This window comes from Solanum dulcamara, chromosome 9 (assembly GCF_947179165.1).
Source record: "Solanum dulcamara chromosome 9, daSolDulc1.2, whole genome shotgun sequence".
Classification (NCBI taxonomy): domain Eukaryota; kingdom Viridiplantae; phylum Streptophyta; class Magnoliopsida; order Solanales; family Solanaceae; genus Solanum; species Solanum dulcamara.
The window spans coordinates 10972432-10992358 of NC_077245.1; the positions used below are offsets into that span (position 1 = coordinate 10972432).

The 19927-nt window shown below is 33.9% G+C and overlaps 2 protein-coding genes across 4 annotated transcripts in view; both read left to right on the forward strand.

Moving 5' to 3' along the window:
* Positions 1-427: 427 nt before the first annotated feature.
* LOC129904665 (uncharacterized) lies at positions 428-6090 on the forward strand. Its single transcript, XM_055980241.1, has 6 exons — positions 428-877; positions 3046-3558; positions 3761-3892; positions 4015-4113; positions 4314-4747; positions 5458-6090. Exons 1-6 carry the CDS (start codon positions 550-552, stop codon positions 6034-6036), a joined length of 2085 nt encoding a protein of 694 aa, XP_055836216.1. The 5' UTR covers positions 428-549; the 3' UTR covers positions 6037-6090.
* A 1411-nt stretch (positions 6091-7501) lies between these two features.
* The window catches only part of LOC129902117 (midasin), a 59103-nt gene continuing 46677 nt past the window's right edge, over positions 7502-19927 (forward strand). For all 3 annotated transcript variants that reach the window (XM_055977164.1, XM_055977165.1, XM_055977166.1), the window contains exons 1-3: positions 7502-7721; positions 7808-8157; positions 8401-8485. In XM_055977164.1, the coding sequence (XP_055833139.1) occupies positions 7617-7721; positions 7808-8157; positions 8401-8485 (540 nt within the window). In that variant the 5' untranslated portion in view covers positions 7502-7616. The remainder of the gene's footprint in view (positions 7722-7807; positions 8158-8400; positions 8486-19927) is intronic.

Here is a 19927-nt window from a genome sequence, read left to right on the forward strand (position 1 = left end):
TGTAGTATATATAATACATAAATTGTCATTTTATTTCTGTTCATATTTTATTCATTGATTTGTCATATAGATTGAGAATACGAATAATTCGATGCATAGTCTAAAGTTGATTTAATCAAAAAGCTTACTAGGCACCCGAAAACTTCAAATTTTAGATTCACTACTGACTATAGCAACCATGAAAATTTCAAATAAATATTATCACTGAAATTAATTAATCTAATAAACAAATAAATCAATAATGAATTCAAACTTAAACGAGTTATGATTTCATGAGCTAATTTTATTATTGATCTTCTTTTTGTTGCTCAAAAAAAGTAGGCGCTACATATTTTTCATAGATCAGTATATAGTACTACATTTTAGGGCCACTTGACTAAAGCTGCATGTGCATGTGGCCAAAAACTAATCTAATGTACTACCAATACTGTATATGTTCCTTCACATTTGTACGGTTTGATGAAAAATTAATAGTGTGAATTGTACTAACTATTGACCAATATAATTTCCCTTCACCATCTTATGACTCACTAACTCAAACTCATCGCAATGGCAGAAAATTCATATCCTTATCCATCAACTCTTAATATATCAAATTTTGTTACCATAAAACTGTCTAATTCTTCCAACTATAGTCTATGGAAAGCACAAATGCTTTGTCTTCTTGAAAGTCAAGAATTAGTTGGTTTCATCGATGGAACTAATTTAATTCAATTAGACTTGAAGTGGAAAAGAAGTGATAGGCTTGTTAAAGGTTGGATTTTTGGTTCTTTGGCTGAAGAAATGCTTCAATATGTGGCTGAGAAAATCAGTGCTAGAGATGTTTGGTTGGAATTGGAGGAAATTTGCTACCATAATTCACTAGACAATTTTCAAGGTTAGTTTTTTCTTACTCTGGTCGTCTTTTGAAAACAGTTTCTCCACCTCCATAAAGTAATAATAAGTAAGGTTTGCATATATTTATGTGGTCGTCTTTCGGAGATAGTTTTTCCACCTTCACAAAGTAATAATAAGTAAGCTCTACATATATTTTATCATTTTCATATTTCATTTGTGAAATTTTACCGAATATGTTATTGATGTTATTGTTATTTATGTGGTGTCTTTCTTAAAGAGTGTTTCTGCCTTCTGGTATGGAGGAAAAAAGAAATCTCTAAAAAATATTTGTCAAGTTTGTCATGTTTAATCTTTCTTAAAATGACTTTTTTTGGTAGGGAAGTTATTTTCCTGAATTAGACTAAAAGCATGTTTGTTCAAATGGTTGAAATCAACTGATTTTGAAAAAAATACTTAATTAAAATGTTTTGGAGATTAACATTTTGTGTTGACTAATATTATCAGAAAGTGTTTTCAATCCTTAAATAACAACAAAGAAGCACTACTACCTATTAATTAATTTAGGAAAGAGAAAATCTTTAACATGTGTAATCTTGTTCTAAGAAACTCAAAAACATTTATCTTTTGGAGAAAATACTTTTTAATTTTTTTGCTTAAAAGTTGAAAATTGGTGTCTCTTCCTATCCAAAAACACCAACTTCTTTAAAAGAAATTTGGCCAGACATTCATTCTCTACTATAAGTAATTTTTTAAGTTTGAACTCTTTTTAACGGTTCAAAAAAGGTCATTCCAGCAATCAACACGCAACAAAAATGGTGCTCAAGACTTCACAACACCATTGGTGGATTATGATGGATAAGCAAAATTCATATCAAGTTTAAATTTTAAATATAAAAAAATAATATAAAATGTTGAAAATCTTAAAAAAAATACCCCATCATAACGAACACTAACACTTCATCACGAACACTAGTAAGAAATTCACATAGCTTGAAGCGTTCTTCAATCACTGTCCTTAAGGATATTTCACCCGATATGGGTGTGAAACTAACAAAGATTCTACAAAATAAAACTCACCACAAATACAATATAGTTTAGGAAGAAATAATATGTATGATTTTCCTTGTCTCTCCCAAAGACCTTGAAAATATATGTATTTATAGAGAAATAATAATCATCTTTCCACTCCCTTAATGATCTAGCGTTCTAATTTGTAAAATAACGTTCAAATCCAACATTGAAGAATAAATCAATGTTATTAAGTTGTAGAATAAATTATAGGTTACAAAAGCCTAATTAAGAGGTTTGACCAACTTAAGAATCATTTAAAAGATATTAAAGGAAATTAATCATGATTAGTAAATAATAAATAATATATTATAATTTCTTTTTGAAATATAAAATAATATTTTTTCAACATAAAATACTTTTTATTCTAATAAATCGATGCAAATTCAAATTAATTAAAGCTTCAGCGTCACTATCAAACATCATATGTCAATCCAAACAAACATTACTCCACAACGACTTATCTGTATTTGGGCCCTGCTAAGCTTTAAAACCCAACATAATTTTTTTTTTTTAGGTAGCACAAACCCAACATAATTAATTGCCTGTAGGGCCTCCTTTTCTTTATTTCGTTTTCATTTCGCCTTTTCTTTTTCTTTCATAAGTCTCTCTTTTTCTTAAATTACTTTATTGATTTTATTTTATACTTTTTCCCATATAAGTTACGTTTATTTATTTATTTAATTTTATAGTGAAAACATATTAAGAGACTTAAAGTTTTTTGAAAATATTTTTTCTAACCAAAAACTTAAAAATAACATTGAAAAATCAATATCTTGAGCCTTCAAGTATCAATCCAAGATTCTAATTATATCAATAATGATTCTATTTTTTCTGTCACAAACTAGAAATTCTTTTGAAGTCACTTTCCTCTATCAAAAGTAGATTTTCTCCTTTTCCACGAATGCTCAAAATTTTAAATTTTACTTAAAAAAAACAAGATGTTGGTATGTTCTACTCATCAATAGAGATGAAAAGAGGTAGTACTATTTACTTTCATTGAAATAAGATGAATTTATGGGCTCATATTGATGCACCTCTAGTAGATACACTATTTTTGGAGTATCCTCGACATTTTTTAAAAGTTCAAACAATATAAATACTCAGTACTAGTACTAATTACAGCTAAACATTTGGCAGAAATAAAGAGCACAGAGTCGAAGAAAGATTACAAGTACTATTTGCCACTATACAAGGCTTCACTGTGTGGTGATTGGGAAAATGCAAAAGAATTCTTGAAAAAAGACAATGAAGCAAATAGAGCTCATATCACATCCTTGTTACAAACAACACTTCACATTGTAATCGGGTCAAAGAAGGACGACAATGCCAAGTTTTTCATTGAGAATTTGGTGAATTCAATAACAGATGATGATGCGTTAGCCATAAAAGATAGTTTCGGGGAAACACCTCTTCATTATGCTGCGCGTTTTGGCAACTTAGATGCTGCGAAAATTCTTGTCACAAGAAATTCGAATTTGCCAAATATTGTGTCTAATAATGGCCTTTATCCTATTCATTTAGCTGCTGAATATGGTTACAAATCTATGGATTTGGTTCATTACTTCTTCAGTGTCACAAAATGTTCTGCTCCTTATTCTGGTCGAAATGGTGCTAGGCTGCTACATCTATTGATATGTTTGGACTTGTTCGGTGAGTTACATATCTTATATTCTTTCTGTCTCAATTTATATGATACAAATTGACTGGACACGAAATTTATGAAAGAAAAAAAGACTTTGAAATTTGTATTAAAAACAAGTCGTGTACTGCAACTGATCTTACTTGTGACATTGCTAAAATAATGCTTATTTTCTTTTGAAATTTCTGAATGCTACGATATTTTATTTTGCAGATTTTGCTATGTACTTACTGAAAATTTCTCCTGATTTGGCAAAATACAACTCATATGGATCATCTCCTTTGACTCTGTTGGCTACAAAGACGTTTGGTACAAGTCATGTAAGCTCGAACAAGCCAATATATTGTGAGTTTAATTTTCTCAATTTTCATTTTTTTCGATTGAAAAATACCACGTGTTATTGTCAAAATAAAATAAAAAAAATGAGAAGAATTAGCTAAACCGCATTTGTTTTATATTTTGTACAGTAACCAACGCTACATCATGGAATTTTCTAGCAAGAGCAAATGTCAATGATATCGAGAATGCAATCAACGAAACATTACTCGATAAATCAAAGTCTAATTGTGCGTTTTCTATATCTCACTCTCTATTTTATTTCTTTTATTCAAAAATAACATGAACACTATCATTGTCCGGAAAACTCAAAAACTTTTAGGGCGAATTTTAATCCATTATAACTAAACATTTACTACCATATAGTCCCTAAAGTATTTTCCTATTACTTCAAGCCCCTCAAATTATTATGTCTATTCTTTTATTGCAGCATTTGAATGGGAATACATCCGAGATGAAGAATGGAAACACCAAAATGCAATTAAATTAGCAGAATGCCTTTGCGAGAAACTACAAAGTTTAAGCGGGAAAGAAATCAAATCCGTTGTTGGTGGTTCTCTCCTCCAAGCCGCGCGTTTTGACAACTACAAGCTTATTGAAATTATCGTGAAATTTTTTCCTTCATCGATTTATTATTGCAACAAAAATGGGAAGAATATATTTCACGTTGCAGTAGAGAATCGCTGCAAAAACGTCTTTAAATTGGTCAGTCAAATGAATCAACATAGGCATTATCTCGTGACTGCAGTTGATTCATCTAACAACACAATCTTGCATTTGGCTGGAAAATTGTCTAATGAAAATGAGCTAAATTGTAACTTTGGGGAGGCTCTCCTGATGCAAGAAGAGTTGCGGTGGTTTGAGGTAATTAAATCAATTTCTCTACTTCTTACAATTAAAGTTAATATGTTAAGTTCTAAAAGTTTACTAGATTTACAAGTCCAAATTGTTTGCCTTGATTAGTAGTAGCCTAGTAGGAAACAAGTTTGGGATTTCAAAATTAAAGATTTCACGTTATGATGACTATTCTCATTCTTTCTTCATTTCATTTTAGTCTATTTAATTAAAATATAATGATAATTTTTTATATTTAAAAATCATTTAATTTTTAATTTCTCATATTATATATTTCTTAATAAACATAATTTTATAGGCATAAAAATGTCATGACGTGCTTAAATTTATGAGTTCTAAATATATATATTTTTAAAAATTTCTATCAAATTAAAAAAACATCATATATATATAAAATGAAACAAAGGAAATATTATTATTTATTAGGCCAAAAGATAATTTCTTAAAACACATTAAAGGTTGTGGTTAAGTACTGCTACTACTCCTTTATTCTTGGTCAGTTGTTTGGGGTCAAGACTTTAAATGGAGAGAGATTTACTCGTAAAGTGAAAATAACAGATATGAGTGGAATTCTAAAAAAGATATTAAACACAGAATAAAATAAAAGAAGAAGTTAATTTCTTAATACACACCAGATCTAGAAAGAGGGAAAAAGGTGTACGAATCAACAACTATTTTGAGTAACACTGCATATTTATCTCTATATTCATGTGTTGTAGGCAGTGAAGCAAATATTACCACCTTCTTATTACGAGTGTTTAAACGACAAGGACAAAACTGCTCATCAAGTATTTACAGAGCAACACACAAATTTGAGAATACAAGGAGAGAAATGGATGAAATACATAGCAAGTCCATGCGCAATTATAGCAGCACTCATCATTATCGTCGCATCAATTATATTTTCAGGCATCAAAAACTACGAAAACACATTTTTGGTTTCCTCCAGAAACGGTGTTTTCATAGCATTCATCTTCTCCAACACAGTATCACTATCCACTTCCTCCATTTCCTTATTCGCATTCGTTTCTATTTTGACTTGTCGTTATGCGGAAGAAGATTTTCTACGTGTGTTCCCAAAGCGCCTATTATTGGGACTTCTCGCCTTGTACGCCTCTGTAGAAGCGTTGATACTGAGTTTTGGTTGTGCTCTGTATTTTGTGTTGAGGGACAATGAAATAGCGTTTTATGCGGCGTTTATACTTGTTGTATTGCCCATTTTAGCCTTTCAACATTGGCGAGGACCGCTTATTAATCATTTGTTTTCTTTGGTCAAGAAAAATAACACAATGCTTTGAATGCATAGATCGATGATGTATATATAGTGCATTCTGAATATATATTATTTTTTTAATTTTATTATGTGTTTGAGATTGTGATTCAATACTTGATATGATTAAGGCTCGAGAAGTGTCAGATGACACTATTTTGTCAGAAAATTTACCAAATATGTATATATAATTTAAGGCAAAAAGAAAAATAGTGGATATATTTATAAAGTGACACTCTTTGACACAAAGGTGTGCACAACTAAGTTGGTTAGGCGCTTTAACAATTTATGAAATTAATAACCCGATTGGATTGACTTATTTTTAAATAACTTATAAGTTGAAAACTGTTTATAAGTCAAAAGAATAAAAAGTAAGTTTTTTTTAACTTATAAGCAGTTTTCAACTTATAAACTGCTTAAAATAAGTTCATCCAAATAAACTCAACTATCTATTGGAGCTTATTTTAAGCACAAGATGACTTTAAGTTGACCATCCAAATACTAAAAAAAGCTGAAAACACCTTATAAGCCTATCCAAACTGCCTCTAAATTTATAATAAGTTACTTGGTGCTCTACATAAAAAACTATCTAGTACTGTTATTTTGAATGAGTTTATTTAGAATGCATTTCAAAAAAAGAAAACTCACGAAGAAAAACATGATATTTTTTAATTTTATTTTTTAGAAAAGATATAGTTGTGTTCATGAATTGTTTCTTATTTATTTTTTAAATATGGCGTTACATGTTCTATTTACTGATTTTCATTTGTAAGTTGACACCGTTGACAATTTTTTTCATGTACGCCATAGGCCTTACTCCCTCCGTCTTAGTTATCGACCTTTACTATAAATAGTTATCCCAAATTATCTTGTCAATATATAAAATCAAGATAATATTAATTAAATTTTTATATTTTACTCTTACAATTTATTTTTTGAAAGTATAAACAAGTGTGTAAGGTTACAAATAGTCCCTTAAGGGATAAATTAGTAAAATTGTCCTCATTTATGATTTTTAAAAAACTTGTACAGGAAAAGGGAGACAATTAATATGAGGTGAAAGAAAATATTTTGAAAGACTTGGTGCTCGAGCACCATGAATAACTAGAGATATTATTAATAGCTTTATTGTCTAGTTTGTTGCTTTTGTATAGCTTCTAATAATTAAACAAATATTACACCTATATTATTAAATAAAAACAATAAAACAACACGCAACATAAATAAAAGATTACACAACCAATATACATAGTTTACAAAACATAAAATAACTATTACTACTTAAATTTGGCCTAGAAAGTTGATATTGCCAAATAAACAAGAAGGACGTAATTCGTAAATGAAAACAAAACCCGGGGTTTAAACTGTTAATCAATGTATCTTCATTGTCATAATTTACAATTTCGCAAAGTGCTTAGAACCGACTCAATTCGAAACATATAAATTAAAACTGAAGCGGCAAAATGAGAATCGTTAAACCCTAAACCCTAGTTACTACTAAAGCTTTATCACCTCCACACTTCTCCTTTCACCTGTAGCATATTTCAACAAATTAGAAGAACAAAAAATTGATTTTGGAAGAGGCTAATTAAATTTCCCCCCCTAAAAATGTCATTTGATGGCAGTTTTCGTGTGGATTATGAGCTGCAGAGGTTCCTTTTTCGGTGTCCTGAGCTTGCTTCGTTATTCCAATTCGATTACTTGTTAAAGAAGGTACTGTTAATCTCACAAATTCAATTAAATTTTGTGTTAAGTATCTTTTTTGAGTATGAAAGTTTCATTTTTTTGTTTGTTAATAGGGTGATAAAGTTACAGAAGAAGAAGTGGTGAATGCCGTGGGAGAAATTGTGATACATCCCAATTATACAATCCCTTTAATTGGATGTTTTCGCCCGCTAGCTCGGAGAATTGTGGACAAAGCTGTTTCCTTGCTTAGGTTGGTACCAAATTTGAAGTGCAACAATGATGAGGGTGACGACTTGATGGAGGTAGACCAAGAAGATGATCGTGGAGAAGTTGAAGATTTAGATATTGAAGATGCTATTCATATAATTGATGTTTATGCTAAAAGAGGAAAGGGATTGAAACTTCATGAGCTAGCTTGTCTAGCTTTTTCTAGAGCTCATGAATTGGTTCGTTCATTATTGAGGTAAAGTATATTCTTCTGTTTGGTTCTGTAATCAAATGAACGTTGTTATTTCTTGCCAAGAATGTATCATAGGTATATGGATGCTAAACCATAAGTCAATAATCCACAGCCTTGTGTGCTGGCTTATTGAGTATTTTTTTATTTAGCTGTCATGTGGTAATCGAGGACAATATTGCATACCTATGAATTGCTTATTCATTTCTGTGTCAATTTTTAGAGTAACTAGTGTTCTCCTTGGCACAGGTCTGTCTTGGGTTATTTTGAGTTTGCTCCCCCTCCATTTGAAAGGATTAGACAGAGAAAATCAGTTATGGAGGCAGTTGTTCTGGTATTTTCTTTCTTTATATCGAACTTTTGCTCCATAATTTTCTATGTAATTCTCATTCTGAATTTGTCTTCCTCCTGTCTTGTCCTTAAGAGGTGATTTTTGATGCATCCTCTCATTTGATTTCTCCTAACTCCAATGCAACGGCTTGGTCGTGTTATACCTCTACCAGATTGTAGATGTTAGATTGGTCCTGAGTTTTGAGGTTATTGGTGAATTCTAACTTGGAACAATGACCAAAATTTGAGGATATTGGTCTTTCTTGATTTTACAAAATTTTAATATGAAACCAAATTTGAATTGATAAATGAGTGTGGCGTGACCTTGGGTATGAGTAATATTTGTTGTATCCAGGAATTGTGGACTTATATGAGTTGTTGGGTTAGTGAAGACTTTTAATTTGGCTTGTGTATGATAAGGAGTATGTGCTAGTAGCAATTGATGGGGTGTACAATGTCACAAAAAATACAAATAAGAAAAAGAAGGAAAAACTCCAATTTCTTACTAGAAGTGTGAGAATAATTCATAGGAGGTGATCAATGAACAAAATAATACTTCCTCACACCCTCCCATCCATTTTGCATGTCTTTGTTTGGCTTGGCATAAAGTTTAAGACTGGAAGGACTTTTGAAACTTAAGATACAACATAGGTCAGATACATTTATGTGGCGTGGGGCTATAATAGTCTCAAGGGTAAAATGAGAATCTTGAAGTTAATTCTTTTTTTTGATAAGGTAAATCATTTTATTACTTGTATAGCAGCCGCTATCCTTTGGGTGTGCATAGAGTAAAACCCCCGCTCCTATGCAATAGCTCGCAAATCACTCTCCTAAGCCCGGTGCGACGAGCTTGAGCAAGAAGGCAAGCCCGCTATTGCTTGATAGAGGCAGTAGCTTTTGTTCCATCAATATGGCCATTTATGAAGTAAGAAGATATTATTGTCTTGGTTTTGTTCTATGTCCTTTTCTTAAGTTCGTAGTTTTTATAATGACACATTCATAGGAGACAATTGTCATTGTGACTTGAATTTAAGGGTTCGATGGTTTCTAGGTGTTGCAACTTGGCTTGATTTTTTCTAGTACTTCTTTTTCTTTTTCCCCTTTAAGTATATTTGAGTTTGTTCTTTCTTGTATGATAAGTAATTTAAATTGTATGTGAAGTTAGTGCATATTGCTCACTTGCCTAATTTCTTTTCCTGTTGCATTCAAGCAGTCAAGTATCACACATTGGTTTTGGGATGGTTTGTTGTCTCTTTATATGATCCGAGGGTCGAAAATTGTGTTCTGTGAAGTTACATAAAAGAAGAAATTATTAGAATTAGGTACAATCATATTCTTGATTGCGTAATGTTTGAGCCCCTATTTTATATTGTCCACGTACTGGTATTGGGTGTGTGTGGGGTGTTAGGTGTCCCAAGTTCGTTGAGGCGGTGAGCTGTTGTCTCTTTATATTATCTTGGACAATCCTTAAAAAAGTTATGCTAAGGGGAGGATATAATTTTTATACTAGAAACATATGAAAGGGATGCTCGTAGGGGTGAGCGTTCAGTATTCGGTTTGGGATTCTCAAATTTTGGGTTTCGTAATTCGATAATCGATAAATTGAACTTTGGTTTGGTACGATATTCGGTAATATTATATTGAAGTTGTAGCCGATTGTATTACAAATTTAATACTATTTCTCCAATTATTTCAATTTTTTATGTGGAGACATGATATAATAGAAGATCAACAAGTAAGAGAATACATCAAGAAAAATAAATGGATACAACTAAAAGACATGTGTATTTGGTTTGTTCATGTTTATTCTTTAACTTTTTCTTTGGACTTGTACTAATGAGTAATGGACGTGTTGATATATGACCTTCATTAAGTAAATAATTTGTTATTCGTGAAATATCTTATATCAAATGGTATTAAAGTCCCAAACTCGAATACCATAGTTTTAAAATTTTACCCCCGAATACCAAACCATATACCGAATATCAAATTACTAATCATTTCAGTTCGGTTCGGTAATTCGATTTTCGGTATTTTATGCCTAGCCCTAGAAGCTTATATAATCTACCAGATGCATCCAGAAAGTTTTGGTGGCTTTGGAATAACCAACTTATTCCTAGTTGGTTATAGCAAAAGCATTACTGGTGTTTTTAAAAAATATTTCATTTTATTTATACAATTGTGTTTCATACTAGAAGTACCCAAAATTTAGATATCCTTAAATAAGGAATAAAGGGCTATTCCTCAAGTGAACCAAATCTTACTCCATCCTGTCAAAAGCTCTCGTATTTATTTCTCTCGTGACGGTCCACATAAGTGTTAGTGGCGCACCATCTCATGCCTAACGTCTTCTCTGCTTTCTTTTAAAGGTCTAGATAAGCAATAACTTTTTCATGGTGTCTGACATCACCTTCTCAAGTTTAAACCATCTTAAAATTCACTATCGTTAACAAAATGCTATCTGTAGTGGAACAAGAGATGACTCGCATCTTTTCTTGATTCCTTACATATGAAGCACCAACTAGACAGGTGAAAAAACACATATTTCTCGGTACCCTAGGGATCGACACTGAGATATGTCATAATACTGGCTTTTCTTCTCAATTTGAAGATTCTCATGATATGTACTTGGAAGAAAAGATGCTGATACCCTCCCTCCCTCTCTATACATCATGGCTATCTTGTGAAGTTCTTTGTTTATGAAGCAACTTGACAAAATTTTGAATTCCCCAACCTCCAGTCTTGCAAGTTCCCTATAAACCTAAAATTCCAATGCACTTCTCCACATGTATATTCCATAATTGTTGGACATGAAATTGTCTACATGTTAGGAAATATTTCTCAAAGGTGATTTTCCTACACCATCTATGTTTTGAAAAACTCACCTTATTCACATCACCCACCCGAATGATAAATACCCATTAAACTTGTCTATCTATTCATTAAATTCTTCTATAGCCTTTTTTCCCTACACCCTCTTCCCTAACATCATACTTCTGCCTAACAACCCCTCCAAAATACAATCCTTTTTACCCCAAATCTCCATAACCACTTTTTTCCAATAAAGCCTTATTAAAAACTCTTAGATTTATTGACCACAAGGCCACAATTTTTTTTAAAAAAAGAGTGTGACCTTGTGGTCAATGAAGTAGTTGAGAATCCTGAGGTCTCTGATTCAAAACTCAGTGTAGACAAAAAAACCCAGGTGATTCTTTACATTTTTGTTAGCCTTGGTGGACAAAGTTACTTGGTACATGCTACTGGTGGGAGGTGACATTTGTCCCGTGAAATTAGTCGAGGTGTGCTAAAGCTGGTTCGGATACCACGGTTATTAAAAAAGAAGAAACTCTTAGATAAAAACTCAGAAATAGTAAGAATATTTGTGTTAGTTGGTGCTATATGTGCAAGGAGGCGGGTGAGGATGTGGGTCATCTTATGCTACATTATGGGCTAACCATGATTATTTTTTTGATGAAGCATTATGGGCTAACCATGATGTTATGGTGGGATGTTTTTAGGTGGTTTGGCACCCCATTGGTGATTCCAAAAACAATGAAAGAGTTAGGTTCAGATGGTAGAGTGGAAGGAGGAGCAGACACAGGGTTTGGAATAAGGTTTCGAGGGAGTAGTGTCAAGTTTTTTTTTTTTTGAAAATGGTAACTTTGTCATCTATATATCCATAGGTATACTACATAGTAGCGTCGAGTTTTTCTTAGTTGGGGAGTAGTTTTGGATCCCTTATTTTCTTTTGGTGCATCCATAGAGGCCCTTGTTATATAAAAGATTAGGTGACTTTTGTAGAGAATCATATTTTGCAGATTATTTCTTCTATTATACCCCTTGTGTTCAACGACCAGTTTAGTTGGCTATGTGCTCACGGGTCGGTTTAGGTTGGTTATTGGTCAAAACCTAAATAAAATCAATTTAATCTGTTTTAAAATTATTAAAATCAGGCCAAACCAATTAAAATATACATCCATCGGCTTAGTTGTTATCAGTTTCGATTTGGTTTGGTTCGGTTATTCGGTTATTAACCATACACAAAAATAAAAGAAATGATTCATTCAAAAGAGAAGTAAAGACAACAATTCATTAAAAAAAATAAATTGTCTTCATGCCATTTTGGATCTTATAATTCTTGTACTAGAACTTTAATTATATTTTACTTCTTGCTTATATTGTTAGCCAATCCAATGTGTTAAACAATATAAACTTACTGTATAATGCATAAACTAATGATATGGTTGTACAAATAAAAGACGTGTCATACCTTACTAATTTAAATTAGTGTGTTGTATTTTTTGCATAAAAAAATGTTCATAAAAAACAATATATTATGTACATATAATTGTAAAAAAAATGTATATAATTTGTCGGTTCGGTTATTTCTTCGTTTTTTTTGACCAAAATCAAAACCAAACTAAATATTATCGGTTTTTAAAAATGTAAAACCAAATCAAACCAAATAAAAAATCGGTTTATTTGATTGGTTTGGTATAGTTTTTCGGTTTGGATCGGTTTTTACCCAAACCGTGAACACCCCTGGCCATGTTTATGAATGAAAATAATTTTACTAGATCATAAAGTGAGAACCAAGAGAATCCCAAAAGCTTCGCAATGTCCTTAGGCTTGTTCCAATCAGTAGGAAAAAATCTTTTTACCTTTGTAATTATGGTTGCGATTCTCAATGGAGAAGCTGGAGCATGTTAGACTTCCTTACCTTATTCTCTATGTTAATTTCATTTGTTCTTAAAAAATAGCATGATTGGAACTATTCCTCGGTGTCATGATCTTCTCACCTGATTATCAATTAAACTCACTTGTTTCTTCCTCGCTTGAGAACCAAGAGAATCCCAAAAGTCGAGTGATGTCCCTATGCTTGTTCCAATTAGTAGGAGTATTAATTCTACTTGCCTTCAGAATTAAGGTTGTTGGTTCTCAATGCGGAAACTTGAGCATGTCATACTTGCCTTTCCTTCTTTCAAGTCTTAAATTCGTTTCTCCTGCTCAACAACGTAATTGAGATTTGTTCATTTCTCCCCCAGATCATTTTAGGACAAACATTTTCTTAGTTGAACTTAAGATGCCACATTTGCTACTTCTTCCCACTGTACTCCAAAACTTTCACTATATCTATATTTCTTCCCCTTTATTGTTCAATTTTTCGAATGTATTGATGGCCAGCATTAAAGTTACTTTTGAAAACATAGTTGGTAAGTTTTGAGTGTGAAACCATTTCGGCACAAAAGTACCTTAGCTGTCTTCATCTTTCTATTCTTCTTCCAATCATTACAAGTAGATTTAAAGTTGTGAAATGTTCTCTCTTTGTGTACACTTTTGGCAGTTCAGATAGGTAGGAGCCATAAATGTTTGAGAATGGACTCATATCCTTATCCTTTTTTTTAATGACAAGGTTCCCATGCTTATCTTCTTGAGAGTTCAACTACTTATTAAACATGTAATCTTGTGTAGTAGAAATCTTATAGATGATCTTCTTAAGGTAGTGGTTCCACTAACTAACTGCTTTAGAAAGCAAACGATTGCACTCACTTTTGTATTGACAGTGCACCTTCTTGGTGCAACTTGCTATGAAATAAGAACAGACTTATGAAAAGAAAAGAATTGTTCAAGATAACAACAACAACATACCCGTGGATGGAATTATTAGGGATTTTTGAGACTTCAATTTAAATGTTAAGGAATCGAATTCCAAAAATTAAGTAACAGGGGAACTTTTAATGGTGATAATGACACATATTTTAAAAAACCCTAAAGTTATTTTATGTACACAAACCTCCACCCCCTCAGCCCCATTCTCCCTCCAACCACCTTTCCTCCATTTCATCACCACTTCCAAACAACTTACCGATCTTAAACATCTTTCCAAGCAACTAGCAAATGTTTTCACATCTCTCCAAACAATTAGTTGATATTTAAAAACCTCCTTGTTGTTTTAAGTAAACAATCATAGGATGTTTAAAACATCTACTTAGATGTTTAAACATTTTTCCGATGTTTAAACATAATCTGGTTGATTGAACCAAACAACTTCGGGATGCTTTGCTAAACAACTCTTGATTGTTTTTGATGAACTACAAAATTCTTCCAAAGTTTGAACTTCTTTGACCAAATATTCTAAACAAGTATTCACAACCAAATTAGAATGAAGAAAGAGGAACGAGAAGAGAGGAGGAGGAAAACAACGCTTAAGTAACAGAAGAAAAATTGGCAAATAAGATAAGAAAGAAGAAGATGAAGAAAGAAAAAGAAAAGAAGAAAGAAGTAGATGAAGAAAAAGAGAATGGAGGGAATAAGAAGTTTGAAATTTGAAATATGAAGGAGTGAATAATTTATGAATATTTTAATACTTGATCTCAATGTTTTAAAAAAATATAATTAAGCCTCAAAATCACTTCATTAACTTTGACTAGGTCAAAATCCCTTATCCTTCATGCCACTCTTAAATGTCTCTTTTAACTCGTAATCCCAACATACCCCGCGTAATCCCACAAGAATTATTCAGGATAATTTAGTAAAGGGAAAAGGGTTAAAAATGTCCTTAATGTATCATAAATGGTTTGAAAATGCCCTTCTTCCACCTATTATACAAAAAATGCCCTCAACGTTTGGCAATTAATGAGTCATTTAATGAAACAAATGGCTTCATCCTATTGGTCCACATAAACTTTTAAACCCAATCTAACTACCCAACTCCCCACTAGTGGGATTTCACTGGGTATATTGTTGTTGTTGTTCTAACTACCCAACTCATCCAAGTTTTAAAACTCAAACTCACCCATTAACCTATTTTTTAAATGAACTGAAGACTGCTTCATCTAATTGTTCTGCTTCAACTTTCAATTACTTAATTAACTAGTAGTTGAAGTCAAAAATCATGCTTTGCTGTTGGAAATTACCTTTGGACTGATGAAATTGAATATGGTTATTTGCTTAGCAACAAATTATTGAAATGGTTCTAAAGGCAAAAGTATTGGAAGAAATATAAGGGGTTGGGTCATTTCCTTACTCTTGGTCGGATAACATGGGATTTCCAGTGATTAGGTGATCCAGAGAAATTTGGAAGTTCTCTTTTCTCAATCGACCGCAGATGCATAATGTTACACGCTTCACAATTGAGAAGGCTCCGTGGGATGCAAACGATACCAGTGTACCTCATCCTGTTGGATTCCACCCTCACTCCTAGAAAGAACTTTGGCAATGGCAAAGCTTTGCGCTTTCATATAACCGCACTAATCTTTTCACCTTCATAGGGGCGAAGCGAGGGGATATCAATAGTGATTGCAGATCGAGGCTAATGAGTTACTGCAGGAACGAATCAATCGAGGCTAATGAGTTACTGCAGGAACAAATCAGACTCGTGCTGAGTCGTGGACTGCGTCGTGATTCCCTACTCAACGGTTCATCAGAAATCTAAAAGGCACTTTTGAGCTCAGACTTCTGTTTATAGCCCAAAAGGGACAATTTGACTCGGCGGTGGTTGGTTCATTTTTTTCTGGCAGTGAAGGCTTACACTCATTACCAATGGTTTTTGCCGTAAGATCCGGGTAGTTATTCAGTGTTTATAGACCTAGAAGCAGTAAGAAACGAGTTATTGGGTGGGTTTGGGTTTTTTTAGCTAGGATGAGTTGGGTAGTTAAATTGGGTTTAAAAGTTTTATGTGGGACCAATGAGGCCATTTGTTTCATTAAATGACTCATCAATTGCCATGTCATTGTGTGGTTTAAAAAGGGCATTTTAGACTTAAAAAAACGTCGAGGGCATCCCCTATCTAATAGAGGGAAGGAGCATATTTTTGAACTATTTCTGATACGTTAAGGGCATTTTTAACCCTTTTTCCTTTTGTAAATAAAAATGTGTTTACTAACAACTCTAGCTCGATATGATGGTCACACACATCAACAGGATATCCAAGCACACAGAGATCTTATGTTCGAGTCTCACTGCCACACATTCATCACATAGAATTTTCATCTGTTTTGACCATGCAAAAGAATTTGGTCACACACTTGGACAAGAATCATCATTAATCATCCAAGGAATCATTGAGAGACTTCATCTAGTATCTCATTATCATTGGCGGCTACATTTACATTATTAGGCTATTCCATTCCACATTCCCCTTTTTCTGTTGAGGCTTTTAATTTATATGAGTGTGATAGGAGGTGCACTTGCAGTTGTCAAATCATTTGCCAGATGAGGGACCACTCTCAAGTGATGTGGAGTACCACTTGAGTTATTTAGGTTTATTAGCATAGGATTGGACTTTCTTTGTGGGAACGGGTTAATCCTCAATAGGCATTTGCATTAACTGCTTCTTCGAGAAATATTATGGTTGCAACCATTTTTTTTTTGATGAAATAAGAAGAATGTCATTAACAAAGCATCAAACAGATGTACAGATTACAAAAGAAAGAAAATATCAGCTCCCAGAAAGGCAAAAAAAGCTATCTAAATAGCCAACAACAGAGATCTATGGAGCTGATAAATTCCAGCAAAGAATTGACACTAAGTACAGGAGAGAGATTAACCCAACCAAAAAGAGTAATCAAACATCTTGCTTTAAGGGTAGAGATGGGAGTTGGGGTGCCATCAAAACATCTTTTGTTCCTGTCCGTCCATAAGCACCACAAAATGCAGGCTGGAACCAAAGACGAGATCTGCTTGATGGACTTCCCAACTTTCCAAGAACTCCAACACACAAAAGCCTCTCTCAATGATCTTGGCATGGCCCAAGTGAGCAAAAAGTGAGAAGAACATGTTCCATAGGCCTGTTGCAACTGTTCAATGAAGAAACAGGTGATTAATAGATTCTGAGGTGCATAGGCACATGTAACATCTGTTGACTATTTGGAGTTTCCTCCTCATGAGATTATTCTAAGTCGAGCAAGAATCTTTTAGAGTAATCCAACTGAAACAAATAACTTTAGGTGGCAACTTAGTTCTACAGATTAATTTCCATGGCCATTGATCAATTACGGTCTTCTTGGAGCTTTGTTGAAGGTGGCCTGCTTTAACTGAGCAGGATCCGTCCCTGCTATTTCTCCAGATAAGTTTGCCCCTGCTTTGATGTTGACTGCACTAGTCTGAATGGTGGTCATGAGACTAAAAACTCTTCCAACTCCCAGTCATTAAGATTTCTCCTAAGGACCAGATTCCACACATTGTCTTCCCTGTACTGCGAGATGGTTGAGTCTGGATTAGATGCAATCTGGAAAATGCTTGGAAAAGCATTCATTAGAGGAATGTTACCTAGCCAAATATCTTTCCAAAACTGAATGTGTTCCCCATTTTCCACCACAAGTGGGCATCACTGAAGAATATCTCCCACAGTTGCCTTATATCTCTCCAGACCTCTGTACCATTAGAGGTACTGACTTTATTGGAGCACCAATGACTATCACTACCATATTTTGTTTGGATCACTTCCTTCCACAAGCCAGTCTCCTCTTGATTGTATCTCCAGTGCCACTTCAATAGCATACACTTGTTATGTTAAGCCAAGTCTTTGTTCCCCAATCCTCCATATTGTTTTGGCAAAGTGACTTTGGCCCATTTAACAAGGTGGATTTTGTGGTCCTTATTGTCGCCTTCCCAGAGAAAGTCTCTCCTGATTTTGTCAAGTCATTGTTTCACCTCAACTGGCATAAGGAGTTGGGACATAAAATAGGTGGGAATGCTGTCCAAGACACTATTGATGAGTGTTAATCTTCCCCCTAGAGAGAGGTATGCCAGGAGGCTAACCTTCTCTCAAACTTTTCCACAATCACATTTCAAACTTGAGTTGATTTATTCCTGGCACCCAAAGGCATACCCAAGTAAGTGGTGGGAAAGGAGCCAGTAGGGCAACACATTATACCTGCCATATCTTCCAAATCAGGGACCTCGTTTACAGGATATATAGTGCTCTTGGACATGTTGATGTGGATACCTGATAATGCTTCAAAGAACATAAGGGTGAGATTAAGATGTTGCACTTGAGATTTCTCAGTGCCACAATAATCAAGGTGTCATCAGCAAATAAAAGATGTGAGATCAAGACGGGTGGACCATAACCAGTGCCCACCTCAAAGCCTTCTATCCAATGAAGTTATTTAGCCTTCTCCAACATCCTACTCAAACCCTCCATAGCCAGAATAAAAAGGAAGGGTGATAGGGGATCCTTTGTCTGATACCTCTCCCGGGTGAGAAAAAACCAACAGGGCTTCTATTCACTAGTACAGAATGCTTTATGGTGTAGAAGCTATACTTGATCCATCTAATCCATCTCTCTCCAAATCCCGTTTGCCTTAGGATTGAAATAAGGAAAGACCAACTCAATTTATCAAACGCCTTCTCAATATCAAGTTTAAAAAGCAGACCTGAAGTACAACTTTTCTGCTTCCAATCTAGAACTTCATTGGCAATAAGTGTTGCATCAGTGATTTGCCTTTCTTGAATAAAAGCATTCTAACAACCAGAGACTAGATTCCCGATCACCTTCTTTAGCCTTTTTGAAAGCACTTTGGCCAAAATATTGTACACACTACCAATAAGATCGATAGGCCTAAAATCCTTAAGTTCTATTGCACCTTTCTTTTTAGGGACAAGTGCAATAAAAAGAAGCTTTAAAAGATTTCACCATGTGGCAATTGTTGTGAAAGTGATTGAGCGCACCCAAAATATCCTGCTTGATAATTTCCCAACACTTCTGATAAAACCCCATAGAGAAGCCATCTGGCGCTGGACTCTTGTCTGGGGCACATGAGTTGATTGCATTCAATATTTCTTCTTCTTCTTCAAAGGCCTGCTCCAAAGCATTCTTCTCTTCAGAACTCAGACTGGCCAGGCCCTCAAAAGAAGCAGTAGGTCTCCATGGTTCAGAGTATAATTCTTCGTCCAGGCCCTCAAAAGAAGCAGTAGGTCTCCGTGGTTCATTTTCAGAGTATAATTCTTCGTAGAAGTTAAGAATTACCTCTTTCACCTGCTCTTTTCCTTCAATGAAGTCATCTCCGACCTGCAATCTGTCAATGTGATTGTATCTCCTGTGGGAGTTGGCTATTCTTTGAAATTATTTTGTATTCCTATCCCCCTCATTGGATCTCTAGTTGTAATTGCAAGATTTTGTTCTTTTCAACTTGAGATCAAACCCTCCCTTCAGTTGCCTGTTCTGTCAGCAAAAGATCATCCATGGCATTACTGATTCTGGAACTTAGTTTACCAAAGACATCCTTGTTCCAGGTAACAAGGTCTTTCTTCAAAAACTTTAATTTCTGGGAGAGTATAAAGTCTGGAGAGCCATTTACTATATAATCTTGCCACCATTGTCTGACCATATCATGAATACCTTCATGCTGCAGCCACATGTTTTCAAATTTGAAGTAGGAAGGATTAGATGTCCAATCACCACTCTCTAGGGCTAAGGGACTGTGGTCAGAGAGAGCCCTTG

Coding starts and splice junctions, on each gene's coding strand:
- LOC129904665 (XM_055980241.1), top strand. CDS start 550: ATGGCAGAAAATTCATATCCTTATCCATCAACTCTTAATATATCAAAT. Junction 878..3,045: donor TTCACTAGACAATTTTCAAG/GTTAGTTTTTTC, acceptor AACATTTGGCAG/AAATAAAGAGCACAGAGTCG. Junction 3,893..4,014: donor CTCGAACAAGCCAATATATT/GTGAGTTTAATT, acceptor TATTTTGTACAG/TAACCAACGCTACATCATGG.